We start from the raw sequence: 21802 nt of genomic DNA, 5'->3' as shown, positions 1-21802 counted from the left end.
AGTTGCTCGTCGGTTGTATCGAATTCATTGTGTAGCTTCAGACTAGGTAACATATTATATCAGGAACATATTATATCAGCAACTAATTCACATTCGAATAATCCTGTCATTTTCAAAATTTGTTTTCTTTTAAAGAATTATCCTACGATTATAATAATGTTTAATAGATCAGAAATAAGGAAAGGGTATCGATATTGCTCTGTTCAGGTTCAGACTTCAGTCATTTTCTTTTTATTAATTGCTTGTGTAACTATTCCGCCTATCTTATTTATCAGTAAAGTTGGTTTATGGCACGACTATCGTGGCTATACTTGATGAATTAATATAGGGCTTAATATTATGATTTGGGCCATTTTCCCAAAGTATACATTCCTCCTGTGTTTGAAAAAATATTCTAGCCATAAGTTTTTTGATATGTTTATAAATCCCACAGACACTGAATTTACACAAAGAAGGAAACTATAATTTAGAAATCATTAAATTTAAAAGGGTACAATTCAAATTCATTATTGAATTTACTTCGAAAGGAGAGAATTGGTAATTAAGATAAATCTTAAAAGTAGGTAAAATGAGGGCTCAGGGCAACAACTGTATAAATTGTTCCTAGAGAGATTAATAGTTCATGAAATGCATCTATCATGTAGAAATTTAGCAGGTAGTAATATTCATAGTGATTCAACTTACCTAATATAAAAGCATGACAGAGAATTTGTATACACAGTATTGTGACTCCAGAAGGTGCTATATAGCGAAACACTTTTAGTGGTTTTGTAAAATTGGAAATATCAGAAGTTTGTTTTAGATAAGTTACAATGAATTGTAATCAATTATTGGTAAGTTCTATCATATTTCTGGTAATATATATCAAAGTGGCGCTCCATAGTATTTTTATATTTCTGTCCTAGGAAACCATTTTTAATGACCACGGAATTTTACATTGCAAATAAACTCGTATCTATCTCCCTCTGCCTCTAACCTGTACCAAATTGAAACTTGGTTACATTCACAATCTGAACATTAATATGTTTTATTAAATTTAAGTATTCGATGAACCTCAGATACATGAAATTATTCCCATGAAATATTGAACATAATCGAGTGCGTCATTTTACGCCAAATCAGGAGCATTGCAAATAATTAATGGCATGACATTTATTCAAACGAAACCAATTTCTTATGCAGCATTCAAAGAGTTGTACAAAAATATATATATTACACAATAACTCTTTGTATTTCTATTTTGTTGCCATTTATTTTTGATTTTGAATTTAATAGATTCACAACTGCAAAATGAATGGTTTTGTTTCAATTCAATTCGTGTATACCAAAATGATGCTCGAAGATACGTTGGTATAGTTCAAGTAAACGATATGGTGCAACCATTCTCCAACAGCTCCCCTTTAATGATGTAGTTAGGAAGCTAACTATATATATATATATATATCGTGAGGTTCGTGAGGTTGCAGTCAATAGCTGGGCTGTTACAAAGAAAACTCTTTGTTATATGTCAAGCTTTCGGTATATTTCACACCTTCGTCAGGACAATAACGTGAGAATAAAATATAAAATGGTTCAAAAACAAATAGAAAAACATTAAATAATGACAGTGGATAAAAATTTTCATCAACTGTCATTATTTAATTTTTTTATTAGATTTTATTAGATGAACATCTAAAAATTTTGGTAATCCTGAATCACATCACGCAACTTGCGTTCCTAAGGTTTGTTCTTGACTATTTTACGTACAGTTGAGAAAGGAATTTCGGTCAAATCTGTTGTTGATGTAATAGTTTGTTTCCCTCGAAACCAAACTTGATATGTAGATTCTATAGATTCATATATACATTGAAACATACTCTCTGTGTTTCAATATTCAAAAGCATTCGAATCTTATTCACGGGTATCTCTTTTTCGCATTGTTCACCGCCGCTATTGGAATCACTACACTGGAAAAAGTTTGCGTTGTTATTACACAAAAATTTTAAGTAATTATAACTGAACCAATATCGAATTTCAACACTCAAATCGCGATCAGTTCCTGAACTGAACATTGACGACAAGACGGCGATAAGCATCCTCGCATTCTATTTGTCACCATAACATGACTTCAAATTTATTTTTATGACTCTTCAGCCAATCATAAAACTTGGTTAGTAAAAATTATCCAATACGAACCGCCCATTCTTCAGTACACGTGGACTAGTTGGCAGCGGCGTAATTTCTCTGTATTGTTTTTTTTTTGGCCTTTGAGCTTGCCGACAGCTTTAACTATTCACAATAAAAGTTACTTCGACTTTGCAAGATCCACCATATTTTAGTATTGCAAAAGAGTCGCAACAAAATATTTCATGAGCTTTCAGGTCGTTTTATTACCGGCCCTGGCGTGCGTTTGGGTATTTAATAAAAATTAATTATTAAAATTATTAAACTAGGTTTAATTTGAAAGGGTTATATTTTTAGGAGAGATTGAATTTTGAGAAAAAATGTTTTGACTTTCTACTTCTACGTCTTTCTTCCAAGTTCCAATTCAAACAAGATTCCCATGGCTAGAATTTAATTAAATGTATACTGTATATGCTTATGAAGCTGTGCTTGTACAGTTGTACTTTAGTAGTAATTCTTACAGCAACTGTCGTGTGGTTAATGATGGTTTACTCCTACCTGCAGATTGTTATGCCATAAACCTTGAATGATAATAATATTGATATTCTATTTTTATTCATGTGGATGATAATTTGATACGATATTTTATGTTGTAGAGATATTTTTGCGCTTATTGCAAAAATCGAATCTGGAGATTGGGAAGACAAGGTTTCAAATGTATTCAGTGTAAGTTACTCGTACTGGTGCGTAAGAAGAGCCGCAATACTGTAAATAAACCGAATCTAACAGGTGAGTAATTAATATCCCTTACTTCATTTTTCAGTTATATCAGTAGATGAGAAAGTATATTATGTATTGAGAATATATTTTTTTGAAACCTGCAGTTTAATATAAGATTTTCACTAAACATTCAATTTTAGATATGCTTTTACGTTGAACTGATAACATTTTTCAAATATCTCTTGGCAAATTTATTGTGATGAAATGTACTCATCCAATTAGCAAAAATAAACGTTTCGCCTGTAGTCATGAAATCGCATCATCAGTAACAATTTGTGAAAATGCTACGAATATCATGACAAAACATGGAACACTAAAAAACGATTGGCACATATAAAGCTGTTATTTGTATCACGGCCTAATAATTAATATGTTCTCTGTTTTTAGGGGATCCCAACAAACCGCTTGATGAATTGGAACCTGTATCCCAGCCCCAGTACTCCCTAGATGACTTCGAACTCATACGAGTTATAGGACGAGGCTCCTACGCTAAAGTGTTGATGGTAGAATTGAAAGAAGTTAGGCAAATTTATGCTATGAAAGTGATAAAGAAAGCTCTAGTGAAGGAAGGTGGGAATATCAATTGGATACGAACCGAGAAACATGTTTTTGAAACAGTTTCAAATCATCCATTTTTAGTTGGTTTACACTCGTGTTTCCAAACTCCATCGCGACTATTTTTTGTCATAGAATTTGTTCAAGGAGGCGATCTTACGTCACATATGCAACGAGAGAGAAGATTACCGGAAAAACACGCCAGGTTTTATGCCGCAGAAATTTCATTAGCTTTGAACTTTTTACATGGCAAGGGTATAATTTACCGGGATTTAAAGTTGGAAAACGTTCTCTTAGATCATGAAGGACACATTAAATTGACTGATTATGGCATTTGTAAAGAAGGCATTAGACCAGGAGATACTACCTCAACATTTTGTGGTACTCCCAACTATATAGCACCGGAAATTTTATGTGGTGAAGATTATGGATTTTCTGTTGATTGGTGGTCATTAGGTGAGTGTTATATTTCTTCTACATATGAGTGATTTTATCTGTCTGCAATATATACGATAGCAGAGATACAAAGTTTCCTGTAAGTGAAGTGAAAAATACAATAAATTTTCAATACAGCAATGTTATAGATCGAAATTCTCGTGTGGACTGAATTGCACTGTAGAGATCTCACATCCAGGAATACTCCTAGTAAATAACCCATTTTTTTGAAAGGCTATGTAAGGAAACCATTCTCCTGTCTTTGTACGTCGTTCGTATTTACAAGAAGTATTTGTTGTGGTATAAATGTTCTTCTTTTGTCGGTTGGAGCGCCATTGTTGTTTTGCATTCAATATTTTATTTTGTGCTACCACCACCGACATAACCTATAACCTAAGCCTCTAACGTTATATTGATGGCTAATGGCTACCACTAACTAATAAGTAATAGGCAATTTGCATTCAGTCGTGTGGTATTGTTGCCTGCATACCCAAAAGGCCAGTATTGCCAAAGAAACTACGTTTGACGTGGATCCGGAGCATTCCAATGGAATATAAAAACACCATATCTACCCTTTTTTGTAATATCGTTTATTTTATGCAAAATAGAACTCAGGTTTGCAGTCGTTGCCATTGAAGCTTTTCCAATTATTAAATTTCGAAACAGCTAGTTATTTTCAGAAATATAAGATTACTTATTAAACTTATATTTCTTAAGGTGTGCCTGCATTTTATAGGTGAGTTTGAATTAGTTGGTACACGGGAAATGTAACTTTATTTCTAAAATGTATTTCTGGATATTAACATTTATACGGGGTGTTTATTGAACATGCGGAAAAAAATTAAGGGACTATTCCTTGGACAATTCTAATGATATTTTGTCCTTTGATGATTTTTGACAGGGCGCTTTGTCCTACCAAAACTATCAATACTCCAACAGAGACCAAAACGTGTCTGAACACTGTATCGAGGACAGATATCTACCAAACAGTAGATCAGTTCTGGACAAAATAGCTTTTAAAGATCTAGTGTTTTAATAAATGATATTATTGATTCACAACTTACGACGGTAACTTTTTAGTAACTATGAAATTCACATGTCGGCTCTTCTCACATTTTCATAGTTTTTACATTTTTACTAGCAAATGGTCCATAATGAAATCTCATTCTTATTTTGATTATTCTACAAAAAAAAAGACATAATTAGGATATGAAAAAATGAGAATTAAAACTTCATCCTATATATTTTTTGCCGCTTATATTTGTTACGAATAAAAGTGGTAAAAAACATAGATAGTTTTAATTCTCATTTTTTATGATGATCTCCTACCACGTAGTAACAGCTTCATCCATCAATTTATATAATTAGAATATCATAAGGGTAGAGAAAACTCACATTACAGATTTATTTTTTGCTGAATTGACATAATATTTTTTGTAACAAATATATTGAACAAGAATTATGAACCAACTTCTTGATTTTTATCATTTGAATTCAAATTATAATGAAATTGAAGAAATGTATAATTAATAACATTGAGTATTATTAAGATGATATATTTGATCAAAATTTGCCAACGATATGAGTATGTATGTATTTTCTCTAATCATTGTTGATGTAAATCCTTATTTTTTTCAGGGGTACTTTTGTATGAAATTTTGGCTGGACGGTCACCGTTTGACATAGCTGGAGCATCTGAAAATCCGGATCAGAACACTGAAGACTATCTTTTCCAAGTGATATTAAAAAAAACAATACGCATTCCTCGATCATTGAGTGTGAGGGCTGCTAATGTCCTCAAAGGATTTCTGAATAGAAATCCTGCTGATCGCTTAGGATGCCCTAACCCTGATGCATTTACAGAAATCACTGAACACCCATTTTTTGAAAGTATAGATTGGGATATGGTAAGATCGAGATATTTTTTTCATATATACAGACATTACAAAAACTACCTTGAACACTTATAATAGTTTCAAGGACAAACATCTGTTCTGGCTCGATATTTTAGAGACTGAACTTATATACTGGCATCTTCGAAACATGGATTTCTATATTCATCTAGGTTATCTTCTACCGCAGTATTGTTGCGAACTATCTGTTACGTGACGTGCTTTCTCAACGAAAAATAAGTGGTACATTCATTTTAGTCCAACAAATTTATTTGATAACACAAAACACAATTACACAGTATTTCAATAGTAGTTTTTTCGTCAAAAAGCAATGCTTTATTATCGGACAAACAAACACAAACCACATTCACAAACTCTCTCCACACTCACGCACACACATACATGCGCGCGCGCATACACAGAGATATACCTAAGCCGATTCCAGGATTTGCAGTAGGTATGTACAGTTTTTTTTTTCATTTCAGCTCAAACAAAAAAAAGTTATACCTCCATATAAACCCCGTTTGAGTTCTGACAGAGATTTGGCCAACTTTCCACCAGAGTTTACGAACGAACCAGTACATCTGACACCAGATGATCGGTAAGTAAGTCCAGCTGTAACTTTTACTCGGAAAAAGTTGTGTTAAATTAAAAAAATAATTGAATTGCAATCGTTTATTGATTTTAAAAAAAGGTAAAATACGACGTCATACAAACTTTGACAGGCTATATCTCGAAAACTAAATTGAGTCAGACAAAAATAAAAAGTGTTCTGAATTCCTACCACCATGTTAGTATCATCACTGAAAAAATCGCGATAACCCTGCAAAAAATCATAATGATTAACCGAAAATAACAATTTCATTAAAGAAAAAACTGAAATTACAAAGAAATAACATTCAACAACAACCAAACAAATAAAAATTTAAATATTGATAAAAGCTGAAAAAAGTTGAAAAATTAAAACTATTGATAACAAAAAATGAACAAATAATAAAATTTAAAAGATTTCAAACCAAGTTATGTCACAACGTTTCGATTGTTAGTATCCACAATCGTTTTCGGATGATAACTGGACTTATTCCTCCGAGATCTGACTATTTATAGGTCATTCGAGTGCTTTCACCTATCCCCTCTTCCCTCTTTCCGCTTCATTGGTTTTGGCGGGAGATGGCCGTTTGGCGGGAGTTGGTCGTTTTTCGTTTGATTAGAGGTTTCCATATGTCTAATCAAAAAGAGGGGATAGGTGAAAGCACTCGAATGACCTATAAATAGTCAGATCTCGGAGGAATAAGTCCAGTTATCACCCGAAGAGGATTGTGGATACTAACAATCGAAACGTTGTGACATAACTTCGTTTAAAATCTTTTAATTTTTATTATTTTTTCATTTTTTGTTATTAATATTTTTAATTGTTAAAATTTTTTCAGCTTCTATTATTATTTCAATTTTTTTTTAAATTTATGGTTGTTGTTGTTGTATGTTATTTCTTTGTAATTTCAGTTTCTTGTTCAATAAAATTGTTATTTTCGGTTAATCTTTTATTTTTTCAGGGATTTCAAATCAATTTATATTATTAGACAATGGAAGTCCGAACTGATGAAATACACCACGAAACATTATCAATCACTTTCAAACAAATATCGGGATCTTTTTTCACAAAAATAGCAACCATGTCTTTTATCTCTCACCCTTTTTCACACACATTTTTATAACGATGATTTTTTGGTCTATTTTTTTTTCTGTAGCAGAAAATCACGGAACACGCAGAACATTTTAAACTTCCATGCCTCTCACCAACAAACTAACTAAATGACCAATCGAAAGTACACGTAGCCTGCGAAATTTTAACACTTTATTTCTGTAACAATCCTCGTATATATTAATATTTTTGTTCTGGTAATACGTTCTTGAAAAACCCATTTTCATCTCTGCCACAAGTAATTATTAATATGTAATTTTTAACTTTTTTGTGTTTTGCTATATACTTATTTTTTTCACAGGAGGGTAATCGAAAAAATTGATCAATCAGAATTTGAAGGATTCGAATATGTCAACCCACTTCTTATGTCTTTAGAAGATTGCGTGTGACACAATGTTCTTTGCGCTCTACATCCCAGAAATCTACCACCTCCACTCTCACGTTTTCCGCCACTAATGCTGCCACCACCTCCACATTTTCAGAAATATGGTGCATATAGATACCAATTCGATTGACGAGAATAATCCGGAGAATGCCAACGAAAGTAGGAAATATAGTAATCCAACGAAAAATAAATCGATTGAAACGATTGATAATTTATATTGAGGTACAGGCTTTATGGTAGTTCATATGGCTAAATTTATGCAGGCCACGTCGTCGACGACGTGCAAATTGACCGGCATACCTTTTAATCTACAGAATATGTTCTGCCTCCCGTTGAATGCTTGGCAATAGTATTATTTCACTCTTTTTTTATATTGAAATGAATTTTCAACAATAAAGATTTACAACAATGTCGAGTACATAATTTACATGTTACAAACAACCGTTATTCTTTCTATCAACTGTCCAAGACGTCATGATCGACCAAATTCTACGCTGGAATGATCACGTAGATCACATAGTGAAAAATGTCCACAAACTAATTCGGAAATTTTACCAACTAAGAAGTAGGTACCTATGATGCACTGTTTGGAACCTTTGGTGTAGTAATGAATATTACTGGAGTTTTTCCTAACACCAAATCGTTATTTTCAACACCTCGACACGTGTTTCGATCACCAAGTGACCCGTGTTTCGATCACCAAGTGATCATCTTCAAAGAGGAAGATTAAAACTCATGTTGTTTCAATCTTCCTCTTTGAAGATGATCACTTAGTGATCGAAACACGTGTCGAGGTGTTAAAAATAACGATTTGGTGTTGGGAATTTGGTTTCATTCCGTAAGGTACCTATATCAAAACTATGAGCATTTTGGATATAAAAAAGTTTGAGTGCGAACCTGTCCAAAACCATTTCGCGAGTCCTGTCCTCTTATCGTCACTTCCCAAAATGGCGTCTGGATACTTTTCAACATCAATTGCGGTATGGCTAAGTGTCCATGCTGATCGTTAACTATGCTGTGGTACGGTGCCTTGGTGAAGTCGATTATTAGATACTGCATCTTAATATGGAGTGACTTATTAAAAACATCACTATATAATCTTCATGTATTACAAAACACACTGATCGCCTTGAAGAAGGATAGGAGATATTCAACAGAGTTACTCTGCGAACAAAGTGGTTTGTTCAAAGTCACAAAATTATACGCTTATCAATGTTTATTATGGATTTGTAGTAACCCCACTCACATCATTACACATAAATATATTACGCGAATGACCTCCAACCAAGCAATTACAATACCACATGCGGTCACAACCATGTCTTATTATTACTCTGAGGTTGGGGCACAGAATCACAGACTAAATATTTGTGGTTGAGGTAGTGATAATTGGCAACGGTGGTAACGAAGTAACCTAAACAAGGAATAGTAAACAAGTAAACAATACATACCTAAAGTTTACAATTTTCTGTTGCCTAGTCAGTTGGATAATAAGTAAAGTATTTTATAATGACGGGTACAATTCTAGAAAATTTAAGCGGTAGGAAATTGGCCATTTTAGTAAGTTTTCTATTACTTGGCCAGCTAGCGTGTTTTCTTGTGGGGCTGATGGCACCAAATCCAGCTACAACACAAGGAACGTTAGCAACAGTTTGTCTAGATGAGAATCCAGAAGCAGAAGATAACAGTAGATGGTTCACCCGCGATTGTAAGAGAATAAATCTTGCCAATATGATAGTTTCCCCTGAGTTTAATGCAAATAATCTGGTGAGTACCTCATTCATTTTAGCAAAAAAATAGTTTAATACATTTCTGATCACAGAATTGTATTTTCAAAGATAGCATAATTTTTGGGATATTTAGGGAAGGAATATTAGTTTATGAAAAAAATATTATTAAAATAATAAAAGTGGAGGGATGTCGTTTTGCTACTTTAAAGTAATGAATGAACGTTGAGTTATGTTTATGTGAACTGCCCCTTGATGAAGATAAAACTGAGAAATCATTTACAAATTACTGAATTTATACTGAATATACTGAAAAAAATGCATAAATTTAATAGCTGAACCTCCTACCTACTTGATCAATTGCTCCTTGGAAGGGGGGATTTTTCCTGAGTGCCTGAAGATTTCAAAAATTGTGTCAATTCATAAGAAGGGAAATGACACTGACATACAACATTTCAGACCAATTTCCCTCATTAGCCCATTCTCAAAAGTATATAAAAATATATTTCAAGCCTAATGATAACTTTTTTTAATAAATGGGGTCTATTTAATGTGAACCAGTTCGGTTTTCCGAAGGGATTGTCCACAAATCAAGCGATTACACAGTTTCTCAACAATGTGTACAGAGAGTTGGATGAAGGTAAAAAGACGCTAGGGATTTTCATATTCTTAAGTAAGGCATTTGATCTGGTAGATCACAAAATTCTCCTAGCAAAGCTTGAAATGTATGGAATCAGGGGAATAACCCACAAATGGTTTAAAGCTACTTAGAGGGTAGATACTACTATGTAGAGGTTAGCAGAAATAAATCAGAATCTAAAAATTGTTTTCTCGGGGTTCCAGGGTTCTTTTATATAATATATGTAAATGATTTTTATAGTGATCAGTTCGTTATGATGATACATCTTTATTGATAACTCAGGAAAATATTAAAGCCACAGTTAATAAAGCATCTGATGAAATAAAAAGAACCCAAAAGTGGTTCTCAGACAATGGTCTCTTGTTAAATGAAAGAAAAACTGTGCTTTAAGTTTTAATCATTCAAGAACCACTCCAGATCACAGTTTACTAGTAACGTCAATTAATGGATCAATTCAACAACAAAAGGAGACAAAATTTTTGGGTTTGTAGATAATAGAAAATCTCAAATGAAACAAGCATATTGATACGATTTGGAAAAAGATATCCTCAATATCTTTTTGTATTCAACAACTACACTGGAATATAAATAGATCACTCCTGTTAGTGTACTACCATGCATACTTTCATATGGTATTATAGCTTGGGGAGCATCTAGTGATTGTTCCAGAATACTCAAAATTCAAAAATCTGTTTAAAATCTGTTTTTCCGTTAACCAGCTGTCGCACCCCTACGAACGACAACCCTCAGAAGTCGAAACTTGTGCGAGCTAAGGATTAACGAGGTCTTACCTTTTAACGTGTGATTCCTAACACGGGAAATATATATATATATATATATATATGATGTGTTGTTCTTCCGGGTGTTCATCTGTTGTGTACTATTCGATAGTCGACGTTTCGCCATCATCTCAGATGGCATTATCAAGACGAGTTACTGCTTCGCTTCGAGAGGTGTAACTGATGTTAGGTTCTTCTTGTGGTGTTTTTATATGGTTTCGCTTGCGTAAGTTGTATGGATTTGTTACCTGTTTTCCTACCTGACGGTTGTTGATGGCTTTTGGTAGTTCTCCTACCTGTTTTTCTACCTGAGGGTTGTTAATGGCTTCTGGCGGTTCTCCTACCTGCGATGGTTCATTATCAATTTGTGGTTGTCTTTGGTGGTTGTTTTTAATTATTGTTTTCCAAATCCTTGGGATGTTTAGTGAGTCATCCCTTTTGTTGATGAGGCCTTGCTTTTCGATTTCGATAGCTTCCCTGATTTGTCGTATTCTTGGGTTTTGCACCTGTGCTATCTGTTTTGTGGACTCAAAATTAATCTTGTGACCTGTTTGTAGATGGTGTTGAAAGAGGGCAGAGGAGGTTTGTTTTGTTCTTATCGAGTTTTTGTGCTCCTGGGTTCTGGCAGATATACGTCTGTTGGTCTGACCGATATATTGTTGTCCACAGTCCTCGCATGTGATGCTATATACTCCTTGGTTTTCTAGGGAAATTCTCTCTTTCGGTCTGGGCAGCCAACTGGATATCGTTTTGTGTGGTTTGTAGGTTGTCCGAATGTTTTTACGTCTTAGTATTCTCCCGATTTTGTCGGTCACACCTTTGATATAAGGTAGTGTCACAGATTGTCTGTCGTGTGGAGAGTCTTCTCTCGATCTAGGGGATGTTTTTTTGGTTCTTCTTTGTCTGTCGATGGCCTTTTGAATGATCTTTGGTCCGTAGCCATTTTGTCGTAGAGCCTTTGTTGTCTCCCCCAATTCTGTTGCCCTGTTTGTTGGTTCTGTTAGGCGGAAACTGCGGGATATTAACGTGTTGGCTACGGATTGTAGCTGGGTAGGGTGGTGGTGTGTTGCTGCTTGTAGGTAGCGGTTGGTGTGTGTGGGTTTTCGGTAAACTGTATAACCCAAGTTGCCAGTTGGTTTTCGTGTTATGAGTAGGTCTAGGAAAGGTAGCTGCCTGTTCTCCTCTCTTTCGGTAGTGAACTGGATGCGGGGATGGATGTTGTTCAGGTAGGTCACAAATCGGTCTAGCTCTTGTTTTCCGTGGGGCCAGATGATGAATATGTCGTCTACATATCTTTTCCCCAGGGTTTGTTTTGAGGCGGGCGTTGTTAAGTGCTTCTTTCTCGAAGTGCATCATGAACAGGTTTGCGATCACGGGCGATAGGGAGGAACCCATCGGAGCTCCCTCTACCTGTTTATAGATCTGGTTGTCAAATATGAAATAGGTGTTTTTAAGGCAGTGCTCTGCTAGATCGGTGATATGTTGCGGAAAGCTATGATCTGTTCTAATGGTGGCTAGGGCTTCGTTTATGGGTATATTCGGGTAGAGGGATTTTATGTCTAGGCTGGCAAGGATGTCGGTGTCGTTTAGTTTGATGTTTTTAATGATATCCACCAAGTGCTCTGAGTTTCTCACATAAGATTCTGCCAGCTCCGTCTTTGGTTGCATGATTTTGGATAAGTATTTCTCTAGATTTTGTGTCGGTGAGTTGATGGCACTCACTATTGGTCTTAGTGGAACGTCCGTCTTGTGAATTTTTGGAAGGCCATATAACTTCGGGCATTTGCTGGACTTATATATATATATATATATATATATATATATATATATATATATATATATATATATATATATATATATATATATACTACCTACTACTTAAATGTTGTTGAGTTTTACCTGAGTTCTTCTTCTTCTTAGTTGACCTCATCTCCCCGTTAAGGTATCGAATATGAAATCTGAAGTTTTCACGGATAGGAATATGCTGAACTGATTTTCCGGGTATTTGATCCGTGTATGTGATATTATCTCTAATTTCACTGACGTTTCGACAAAATCTCATTTGTCATTATCTAGGTGTGCTGTTACGTGTTCAGAAGTTTTGTTGACCTTACTCAACTCACTTCTTACTATACTGGTAAAACGGTATTCGTTACGTGTTCAGATATAGAGTGTCCATAAACCCTCTACTACCTACTACTTAAATGTTGTTGAGTTTTACCTGTGTTCTTCTTCTTCTTAGTTGACCTCATCTCCCCGTTAAGGTATCGAATATGAAATCTGAAGTTTTCACGGATAGGAACAACATTTAAGTAGTAGGTAGTAGAGGGTTTATGGACACTCTATATCTGAACACGTAACGAATACCGTTTTACCAGTATAGTAAGAAGTGAGTTGAGCAAGGTCAACAAAACTTCTGAACACGTAACAGCACACCTAGATAATGTCAAATGAGATTTTGTCGAAACGTCGGTGAAATTAGAGATAATATCACATACACGGATCAAATACCCGGAAAATCAGTTCAGCATATTCCTATCCGTGAAAACTTCAGATTTCATATATATATATATATATATATATATATATATATATATATATATATATATATATATATATATATATATATATATATATATACATATATACATACAGGGTCCTGCAACAGTGGCGCGGTGTTCCATATCTCTATATAGGAAGCAGATAGGAATCTAATTTTCTATAATATTACCTTATTGCTCGAGCTCGACAAAATAAAAATATTGGCGGTCACACAGGGTGTTCGATTTTTTCTGGGCGGATCCCAACTGTGTCTTTTTAAATGGCAACCTATATTTTTTATCACTTTTTCGGTTTCTTCATAGAAAATAAAATAAACTTTATGTATATCTGCACTTCGAAAATATTGATGGTTTTCGAGATATCTAGCATGACAGGTTTTTTTTTCCAATATTCGTCACTCAGAATATTTGAAATTATAAAGAGGTGCCAAGTCCAGTTGAAATTTTTTTTTGGTCGAATATTCTACATTGGTAACTCTCTCAAACGATATATCTGAAATCGACTTGTGATATACAGGGTATGAAAAACCGCTTGCCAAATATTGTAAATGAAAATTTGCAAAATCTTCCTTATATTAAATGGAACACCCTGTATATTATTGATCCATAAGAAGCGCCAACGAAACCTCTACAAATTTCATTAAGTATTCCCTATGGCTAAGTTCAATAGTTTTTCTTAAATGAGCATTTCTTTCGAAAAATGGTCATTTTTTCAAAGCGAAATCCATTTGACGACTGATAAGAATATACAAAAAATACCCTTTCCTTAAAATATCGCCCATTCCTAAAATTACCTGTTGCTAGATAAACAAGTTGCGAATTACACCACAAAATGGACGTTCTTGAATAGTTACAATAATTTCAAAAATCTCGGAATTTGTGCCATATTCTTTCGGTCTAAAACAACCTTTCAGCGAATGAAATATTTATTGGAAATCAAGTAGTCTGGCAAATGACAGAACAAAATATTTGGCTGCAAATGAATATTGAAATTTTTAGTCAATCGTGAAGTTGAACTGTCGGTATAATTTCATCAGAATGTTATCAAAAAGTGATTTGATTGATATGATTTTCATATTAGGTGAATCAGACAGGAATTGTTTATTGGCAAGTAGAATTTATTCTCAACGGTATCCAGATAGAAGGCATCCAGATGAAAGATCTTTCCGAAAGGTCTTGGGACGATTCGTTGAAACTGGATCTATTAATTATTCCAAACATGAGCGCATCAAGCCAGCTACTAATGAAGATAATGAATTGCAAGTTCTTCTTGCTGTTGAAGAAGATCCTAGTAGGAGTCAACGACAAATTGGGGAAATAGTGGATATAAGTGAGAGATCAGTGCAACGAGTATTGAAGAAACATCGCTTGCATCCATACCACGTTCAGTTACATCAAGAACTACTGTATGCTGATTTCGAGAAAAGAGTGAGATTTTGCAATTGGGCCATGAACAAAATTCGTCGAAACGAATATTTTTTCAATAATATTTTATGGTCGGATGAATCGACATTCCATAAAAATGGATTTGTAAATCGACATAATTACCATTATTATGCGACAGAAAATCCTCACTTATTGAGACAGGTGGATTATCAACATAGGTGGTCGATAAATGTCTGGGGAGGCATCATTGGAGAATATGTAATTGGTCCATACTTTTTTGAGGGACATATGAATGGTGCAATGTATCCCAATTTCTTACGAAATGATTTACCAGGTTTGTTAGATGATATTCCTCTTGACCTCCGCAATAGAATGTGGTTACAACATGATGGTGCACCTGCTCACTATTCGGCAGAAGTGAGAGATCATCTAAATGAAGTATTTCCCAATAAATGGATAGGACGGAATGGGCCTGTACGGTGGCCTGCTAGATCACCAGATTTGACGAAACTAGATTTTTTCTTATGGGGATACATAAAAAATATGGTTTACGTTGAGCCACCAACTTCTCCCGAAAATATGCGACTTAGAATAACGAATGCTTTTCGCAGCATTACACCAGCTGTCTTGCGCAGGGTAGAACAGTCTTTCAAACATAGACTTCAGCTCTGCATTCAAGAAAATGGAAGACATGTTGAACATATTTTATAAAAGTTTCATTATCAACCTTAATTAAACTCTCCCTTTTGTAGTTTTGTAATTTGCCAGTTGACAAATTTGAATATCTAGAACTCAAGCTCTGAATGAATATAATAACATGAAAAAAATAGTTATTTATAATGTTTCTTTCTTTTAACTTGTTTGGTTTGATATTGCACGATTTATGAGTGAAATTCTGCATCCAATGAAAAAATAATTTTCCATTTAGCAAAAAGTGATAGGTACATACATTTATTTCGTTAAAAAATATTTGTTTGGACACCTTCTAATGTAAAAAATTGAAACAAGATGTCTTTGGTATATTTTTATCAGTCGTCAAATGGATTTCGCTTTGAAAAAATGACCATTTTTCGAAAGAAATGCTCATTTAAGAAAAACTATTGAACTTAGCCATAGGGAATACTTAATGAAATTTGTAGAGGTTTCGTTGGCGCTTCTTATGGATCAATAATATACAGGTTGTTCCATTTAATCTAAGGAAGATTTTGCAAATTTTCATTTACAATATTTGGCAAGCGGTTTTTCATACCCTGTATATCACAGGTCGATTTCAGATATATCGTTTGAGAAAGTTACCAATGTAGAATATTCGACCAAAAAAAATTTCAACTGGACTTGGCACCACTTTATAATTTCAAATATTCTGAGTGACGAATATTGGAAAAAAAAACTTGTCATGCTAGATATCTCGAAAACCGTCAATATTTTCGAAGTGCAGATATACATAAAGTTTATTTTATTTTCTATGAAGAAACCGAAAAAGCGATAAAAAATATAGGTTGCCATTTAAAAAGACACAGTTGGGATCCGCCCAGAAAAAATCGAACACCCTGTGTGACCGCCAATATTTTTATTCTGTCGAGCTCGAGCAATAAGGTAATATTATAGAAAATTAGATTCCTATCTGCTTCCTATATAGAGATATGGAACACCGCGCCAGTGTTGCAGGACCCTGTATATATATATATATATATATATATATATATATATATATATATATATATATATATATATATATATATATGTGGATACAACACTCCAAACAGGGGGGCAAACCGCGGACACGTGTTTCTGGCTATTGGCCTCATCAGCGCGGTGCAGCCAAGTGTAAAGATAGGCAACACTTGTTTGCCGAAAGCAGGAAACAATACAAACTCGCGAAGTACATTAATTATGTTTATATTAGGCTTGCCTATCTGGAAATAAAGTTCTTCTTCTTCTTAAAAAAAATGGCGATAATTATTTGGCACTACTTCAAAATGATGTCATTCCAAGTTTAGCAAATTTATATTCTGATCCAGGAAACCCTCAAGTTTCAGTGAATACAATATGGTTTCAGCAGGATGGAGCACCACCACATTATCAAGTTAATGTCCGGCAAAACCTCGATTTGAATGGCCAGCGCAATCACCTGATCTTTCATCATTAGATTTCTTTTTATGTGGATATGTAAAGAGCAATGTTTACAAAACTAAACCTTCAGATTTGAATGACTCAAAAGAACGAATAACACTTGTGATTAGGTCGGGCACGTCTGATATGTTAAATAACGTTAGATGACAGTTTTATTTGAGATTAGGATGTTGCCAAGACGTTTGCGGTAAACATTTTGAACAACTACTTTGTTAACATCCATAGTTCTTTATTGTATTCTACATTTCATATCTAATGATTTTAATTGATTTTATCTTAATTGTTGCAATAAACTTGAAAGCGATAACATTTTTGAATAGAGAATGAAGAGACCTTTCAAACGATATATCACAAGCCTATATTTCCCATTTAAAAAATTTGGGGTTGTACCTGTCAATCGACAGGGGATTGAAGGTAACCGTGGCATTTTTACGTTGAAGAATGTCAAATTAGAATTTACATTTGACGTGTTGCGTTTTTTTTTTTTTTTTTTTACACTATATTTCTTCGTTTCATCTAGCTCAGGGGTCTCCAAACTACGGCCCACGGGCCCAAATCCGGCCCGCGACGGCCAATGATTTACTGTCTTCAATCTGGCCCGCGACAGCCAATGATTACCTTATTGTTGTTACTATTGCTGTGATAAGATGAAGAAGAAAACACAGAATGATAATTACTCGGTTTTATTTACTTGCAAGGTAAAACTTAACGACAGAAATGATGACAAAGAAAACTTGACTTAAGTATCTAAGTTTAAGGATATTAATAACTAACAAATAAAATTGGTCACGCACTTTGCGACTATCCTAGTCTAGAAATATAGTTAAGGGCAGAAATTGGCCCTTGAAACAAACTGAAAAAATCATTATGGCCCGAAGGCTTTGAAGTTTGGAGACCCCTGATCTAGCTGATAAGCTATGCCTTAAATAAATAACTTGATAATTTTATTTAAATCTGTAGGTGTTTGTCATGCAGATGCCCCTGTATGAATTGGATTTTTCTCGCTGGCAACAAAATCTAGTGGGGATACTGCAGGTGGATATGGTTTATCTGAAGGAACAGAAGTTATTGGATCCTGTAATTGAGTTGACTATCGATGCAAGGTTGGCATACAGTGATAAAAAACCGGATGGCAGCCGGACGCCTTGGGAATATTATAACCATGCCGAGGAAAAGCGCTTCATGGAATGTACCTTCGACCACGCCTCAATCAAAGGAAAAGAAAAAAATGGGTACCCGTATGACTGCACAATGGTACCGTTGTTCGAACTAGGAGCTTTATACCATGATTATTATTTATTGAATTTGCGTTTACCCTACAATGTATCGTCTTATAAAAATACTGGTTTAGGTAAAGTCGAAGATATTTACTTACATATTATACACATGAATGGGGGTTTCACAAAAATTTGGTTGAGCCTCAAAACTTTCTTTTTCCCAGTAATTATCGGAATTATGTTTTGGTTTTGGCGGAGAGTAAGAAAATTGAATCGTTCCCCCGCTTTGTTGGAATGTGTAATCATGTCGTTGGGTTCTGCTTTGGCATTTCTTAATTTACCAATAGAGTACCTAAGCCTCATATTTGAAATGCCTTATATGCTGCTGCTGAGTGATATTCGCCAGGGTATTTTTTACGCAATGTTACTTTCTTTCTGGCTCATTTTCGCAGGGGAACACCTGCTAATTCAGGAGAGTAGTAAAAAAAATACAATACAAAAGTACTGGAAACATCTGACAACAATTGTTACAGGTTGTTTCTGTTTACTCATTTTCGACCTATGTGAAAGAGGAGTACAATTAGTGAACCCATTTTACTCGATTTGGGTAACTCCGGTCGGAACTAACCTGGCATTGTCCTTTATAATACTAGCTGGAATATCTGCTGGCATATATTTCATATTCCTTTGCTCTATGATCTGGCGAGTTTTTCAAAATATAAGCACGAAAAGGTCTCTACTGCCGAGCATGTCACAAGCTCGACGTTTACATTATGAAGGAATTATTTATCGCTTCAAATTTCTCATGTTAGCAACTGTCATCTGTGCAGCAGTTACCATCGTCTCCTTTATCCTTTCCCAGATTTCTGAAGGTCAGAATAAATGGGACGAAACCATGGATATTGAATTGACATCTGCGCTCCACACCGGTGTGTACGGGATGTGGAACATATATATTTGTGCAATGTTGATTTTATACGCTCCAAGTCACAAACGCTGGCTTTCTGAGCCCAGTGGAGTTCCTGAAGAAGAACTTGAGTTTAACAATTTACCGACAAACGGTAATCCTAATGAAATATCATCTCTGACATCTTTTGCTACCAAAGTAAATGCAGATTAAGATATTGTATCTATGTTTTCATCAAATTTTCGAAGTTTGATACAAATGAATCATTATATGAAGAGTAGATAGTACATTGAGTATAAGTATAACATAAAGTACTGGTGCTCTCCCCGAAACATGTCGGGAACTAATCTAGAACTCCTTACCCGCAAATATTGCTGTTTAGATATGATCTGTGTGTTCAATAGATAAACAGGCCAACAGAAAAAATGTTTTTGAAAACTTTGTTTACTTTAATAGCTGATTTTTATAGATTTTTGTGCGCTGAATCCAAATCTGGTCTTAGTTTTTTTTGTATCACCCATAGTTTTTGAGAAATTGACTTTTCTTTATATAATTTGAAATCTGTACGGTATATGGTAAAATTAATGAAACACTATGAATAGAATAGAATAGAAGTTTATTCATCACTAAAGTTCACATGTACAACATAAAAAAGTGTAAATACATGAAACTTATTGGACTAGTCACAAAAAGAGCTTAAAAGTAATTAAAATTTACAAGATTATACAGATAAGTAAAATATTAAAATATACAATGAACATCAACAATTTAAAAATTCTTGAAGAGAGTAGAACACCTTGTTTTTTAAAAATTCATTCAACCAACATTTTAGTTCATTCCTACTCATTAAACTTAACTCAGGATGAATAGCCATGAGTTTGTTATAATATTTAATACCTTGATATTCATGGGAGTCCTGACCAACTCCTAATCGTGAGTATTGGTGGTATAATCTTTCACTGTTTCTTGTACAGTAATTATGTATATCTTTTTTTTTCTTCAAATAATTTTCATCTTTTTTAACGTATAATATGATCTGCAGCACATAAAGTGAGGTGACTGTGAGAATTCCTAGTTGATTGAACCATTTTCTACATGATGTTTTGGAGTGCACTCCTGCCATACATCTGATAATTCTTTTTTGCATAACAAAAACTCTATTCATATGTACAGAGTTACCCCAAAACATCATTCCATAACTTATTGTCGATTGAGCTATTCCAAAATAAGCCAGTTTAAGGGTTTCCAGAGATATTGTACCTTTCAATTGCCTGATGATGAAGCAACTTGTGCTTAATTTATTTGTTAGATAATTAATATGAGGAACCCATGTCATTTTTTGATCTACTTTGATACCTAGAAATTTGATGTAATTCACCTGTTCTATTGTTTGATGATTAACTCTTATTAGAAGACTGAAATCATAATTTATATTTTTTGTTGTTAACACCATAAAAAATGTCTTGGACAAATTCACTAGCAATCCGTTGAACACACACCACTCATGAAAATCATTAGCACAAATATTTGCCTTGTTTACAGTATCCTGTAATTTATTCTCAGAAATCAGAATATTAGTATCATCAGCATACATAATGATTTTTTTTGGCTCAGAGCATGAATAAACCATATCATTTATAAAAATTGTGAAGAGAACTGACCCCAATATAGACCCCTGAGGTACACCAATGTTCACAATATTTTCTTTAGATTTTTTACCGTTTATCACCACTATTTGTTGTCTGTCATGGAGATATGAAGCAATCCAATCACTTGTAACTCCTCGTATGCCAATTCGGTGTAATTTTTCCAAGAGTAGTTGGTGATCAACTGTATCAAACGCTCTACTTAGGTCAAAATAAAGAGCAATGGGATTTTGTTTATTATTAAGGCAGCTATAGACGGTAGTATTGAGATCAGATATGGCGGTATTTGTTGATTTGTTCCTTCTAAATCCATTCTGACAATCAAATAATAAGTTATGTTGATTCAAAAATTTATTGAGACGTTCATTATATGCCATATCAATAATTTTGGCTAGTTGGCTCTGTAAGCAGACATTTCGGTAATTATCTACTATCTCTCTAGATCCTTTGTTTTCGAAAATTGGTATAGATTTAGAGACCTTTAGAATCAATGGGTACTGTCCTGACAAAAAAGATTCATTGATTATGTGAGCTAAAGGCAAACCTATCGTTTCCTTGACAAACCTTACAGCTTTTCCACATATATCATCTATCCCAGAAGCATGTTTACTTGTTGTTTTAGTTATATATTCTTAAATCTCCTGAGGAGTGGTTGGACAAAGGAAAAAGCTATGTTCATTGAAAGGACCTAATTTCAATTTATCAGGCTCCGGCCTTGTACATTTTACATTCATAAAATGTTTACTGAAAATATTACTTATTTCTTCGTGATCTGCTATGTTAAATCACTATCATGGTTTTTATTTACAGTGGGTTGTAATGTAGGTTTCACTACTTAGATGGAATTGATTGATACTTCCTTTCTCTTTTTTCTTTGAAGTTACTTGTGTAGCTTTTCCTGCGATGAGTCGCTCGTTGAGCTTCACAGTGAAGTTACCAACAGTAGTCTCCCAT

At 34.2% G+C, this 21802-nt stretch overlaps 2 protein-coding genes across 2 annotated transcripts; both read left to right on the top strand.

Annotated features, from left to right (window-relative positions):
• The first annotated feature begins 812 nt into the window (after nt 1-812).
• On the top strand, nt 813-8261 carry LOC111504206 (atypical protein kinase C). The gene is made up of 6 exons (XM_074184834.1): nt 813-833; nt 2760-2892; nt 3271-3894; nt 5512-5780; nt 6251-6366; nt 7769-8261. Exons 1-6 carry the CDS (start codon nt 813-815, stop codon nt 7854-7856), a joined length of 1251 nt encoding a protein of 416 aa, XP_074040935.1. The 3' UTR covers nt 7857-8261.
• Nucleotides 8262-9206: 945 nt separating this feature from the next.
• Nucleotides 9207-19655, top strand: wls (Wnt ligand secretion mediator). Its single transcript, XM_023158715.2, has 2 exons — nt 9207-9619; nt 18039-19655. Exons 1-2 carry the CDS (start codon nt 9362-9364, stop codon nt 19413-19415), a joined length of 1635 nt encoding a protein of 544 aa, XP_023014483.2. The 5' UTR covers nt 9207-9361; the 3' UTR covers nt 19416-19655.
• The last annotated feature ends 2147 nt before the right edge of the window (nt 19656-21802 follow it).

Source organism: Leptinotarsa decemlineata, unplaced genomic scaffold (assembly GCF_025532065.1).
Source record: "Leptinotarsa decemlineata unplaced genomic scaffold, Ldec_3_MD MMD2_tig00026358_RagTag_RagTag, whole genome shotgun sequence".
NCBI lineage: Eukaryota > Metazoa > Arthropoda > Insecta > Coleoptera > Chrysomelidae > Leptinotarsa > Leptinotarsa decemlineata.
This window is presented reverse-complemented; position numbering and strand designations above follow the sequence as displayed.

What these genes read in the sequence shown, in the direction of transcription:
- LOC111504206 (XM_074184834.1), top strand. Translation starts at nt 813, where the DNA reads ATGAATTGTAATCAATTATTG. An exon ending in TGAATTGTAATCAATTATTG is followed by an intron (nt 834 to 2,759) that starts GTAAGTTCTATC and finishes TTTATGTTGTAG; the next exon opens with AGATATTTTTGCGCTTATTG. An exon ending in CATCTGACACCAGATGATCG is followed by an intron (nt 6,367 to 7,768) that starts GTAAGTAAGTCC and finishes TTTTTTTCACAG; the next exon opens with GAGGGTAATCGAAAAAATTG.
- wls (XM_023158715.2), top strand. Translation starts at nt 9,362, where the DNA reads ATGACGGGTACAATTCTAGAAAATTTAAGCGGTAGGAAATTGGCCATT. An exon ending in AGTTTAATGCAAATAATCTG is followed by an intron (nt 9,620 to 18,038) that starts GTGAGTACCTCA and finishes TTAAATCTGTAG; the next exon opens with GTGTTTGTCATGCAGATGCC.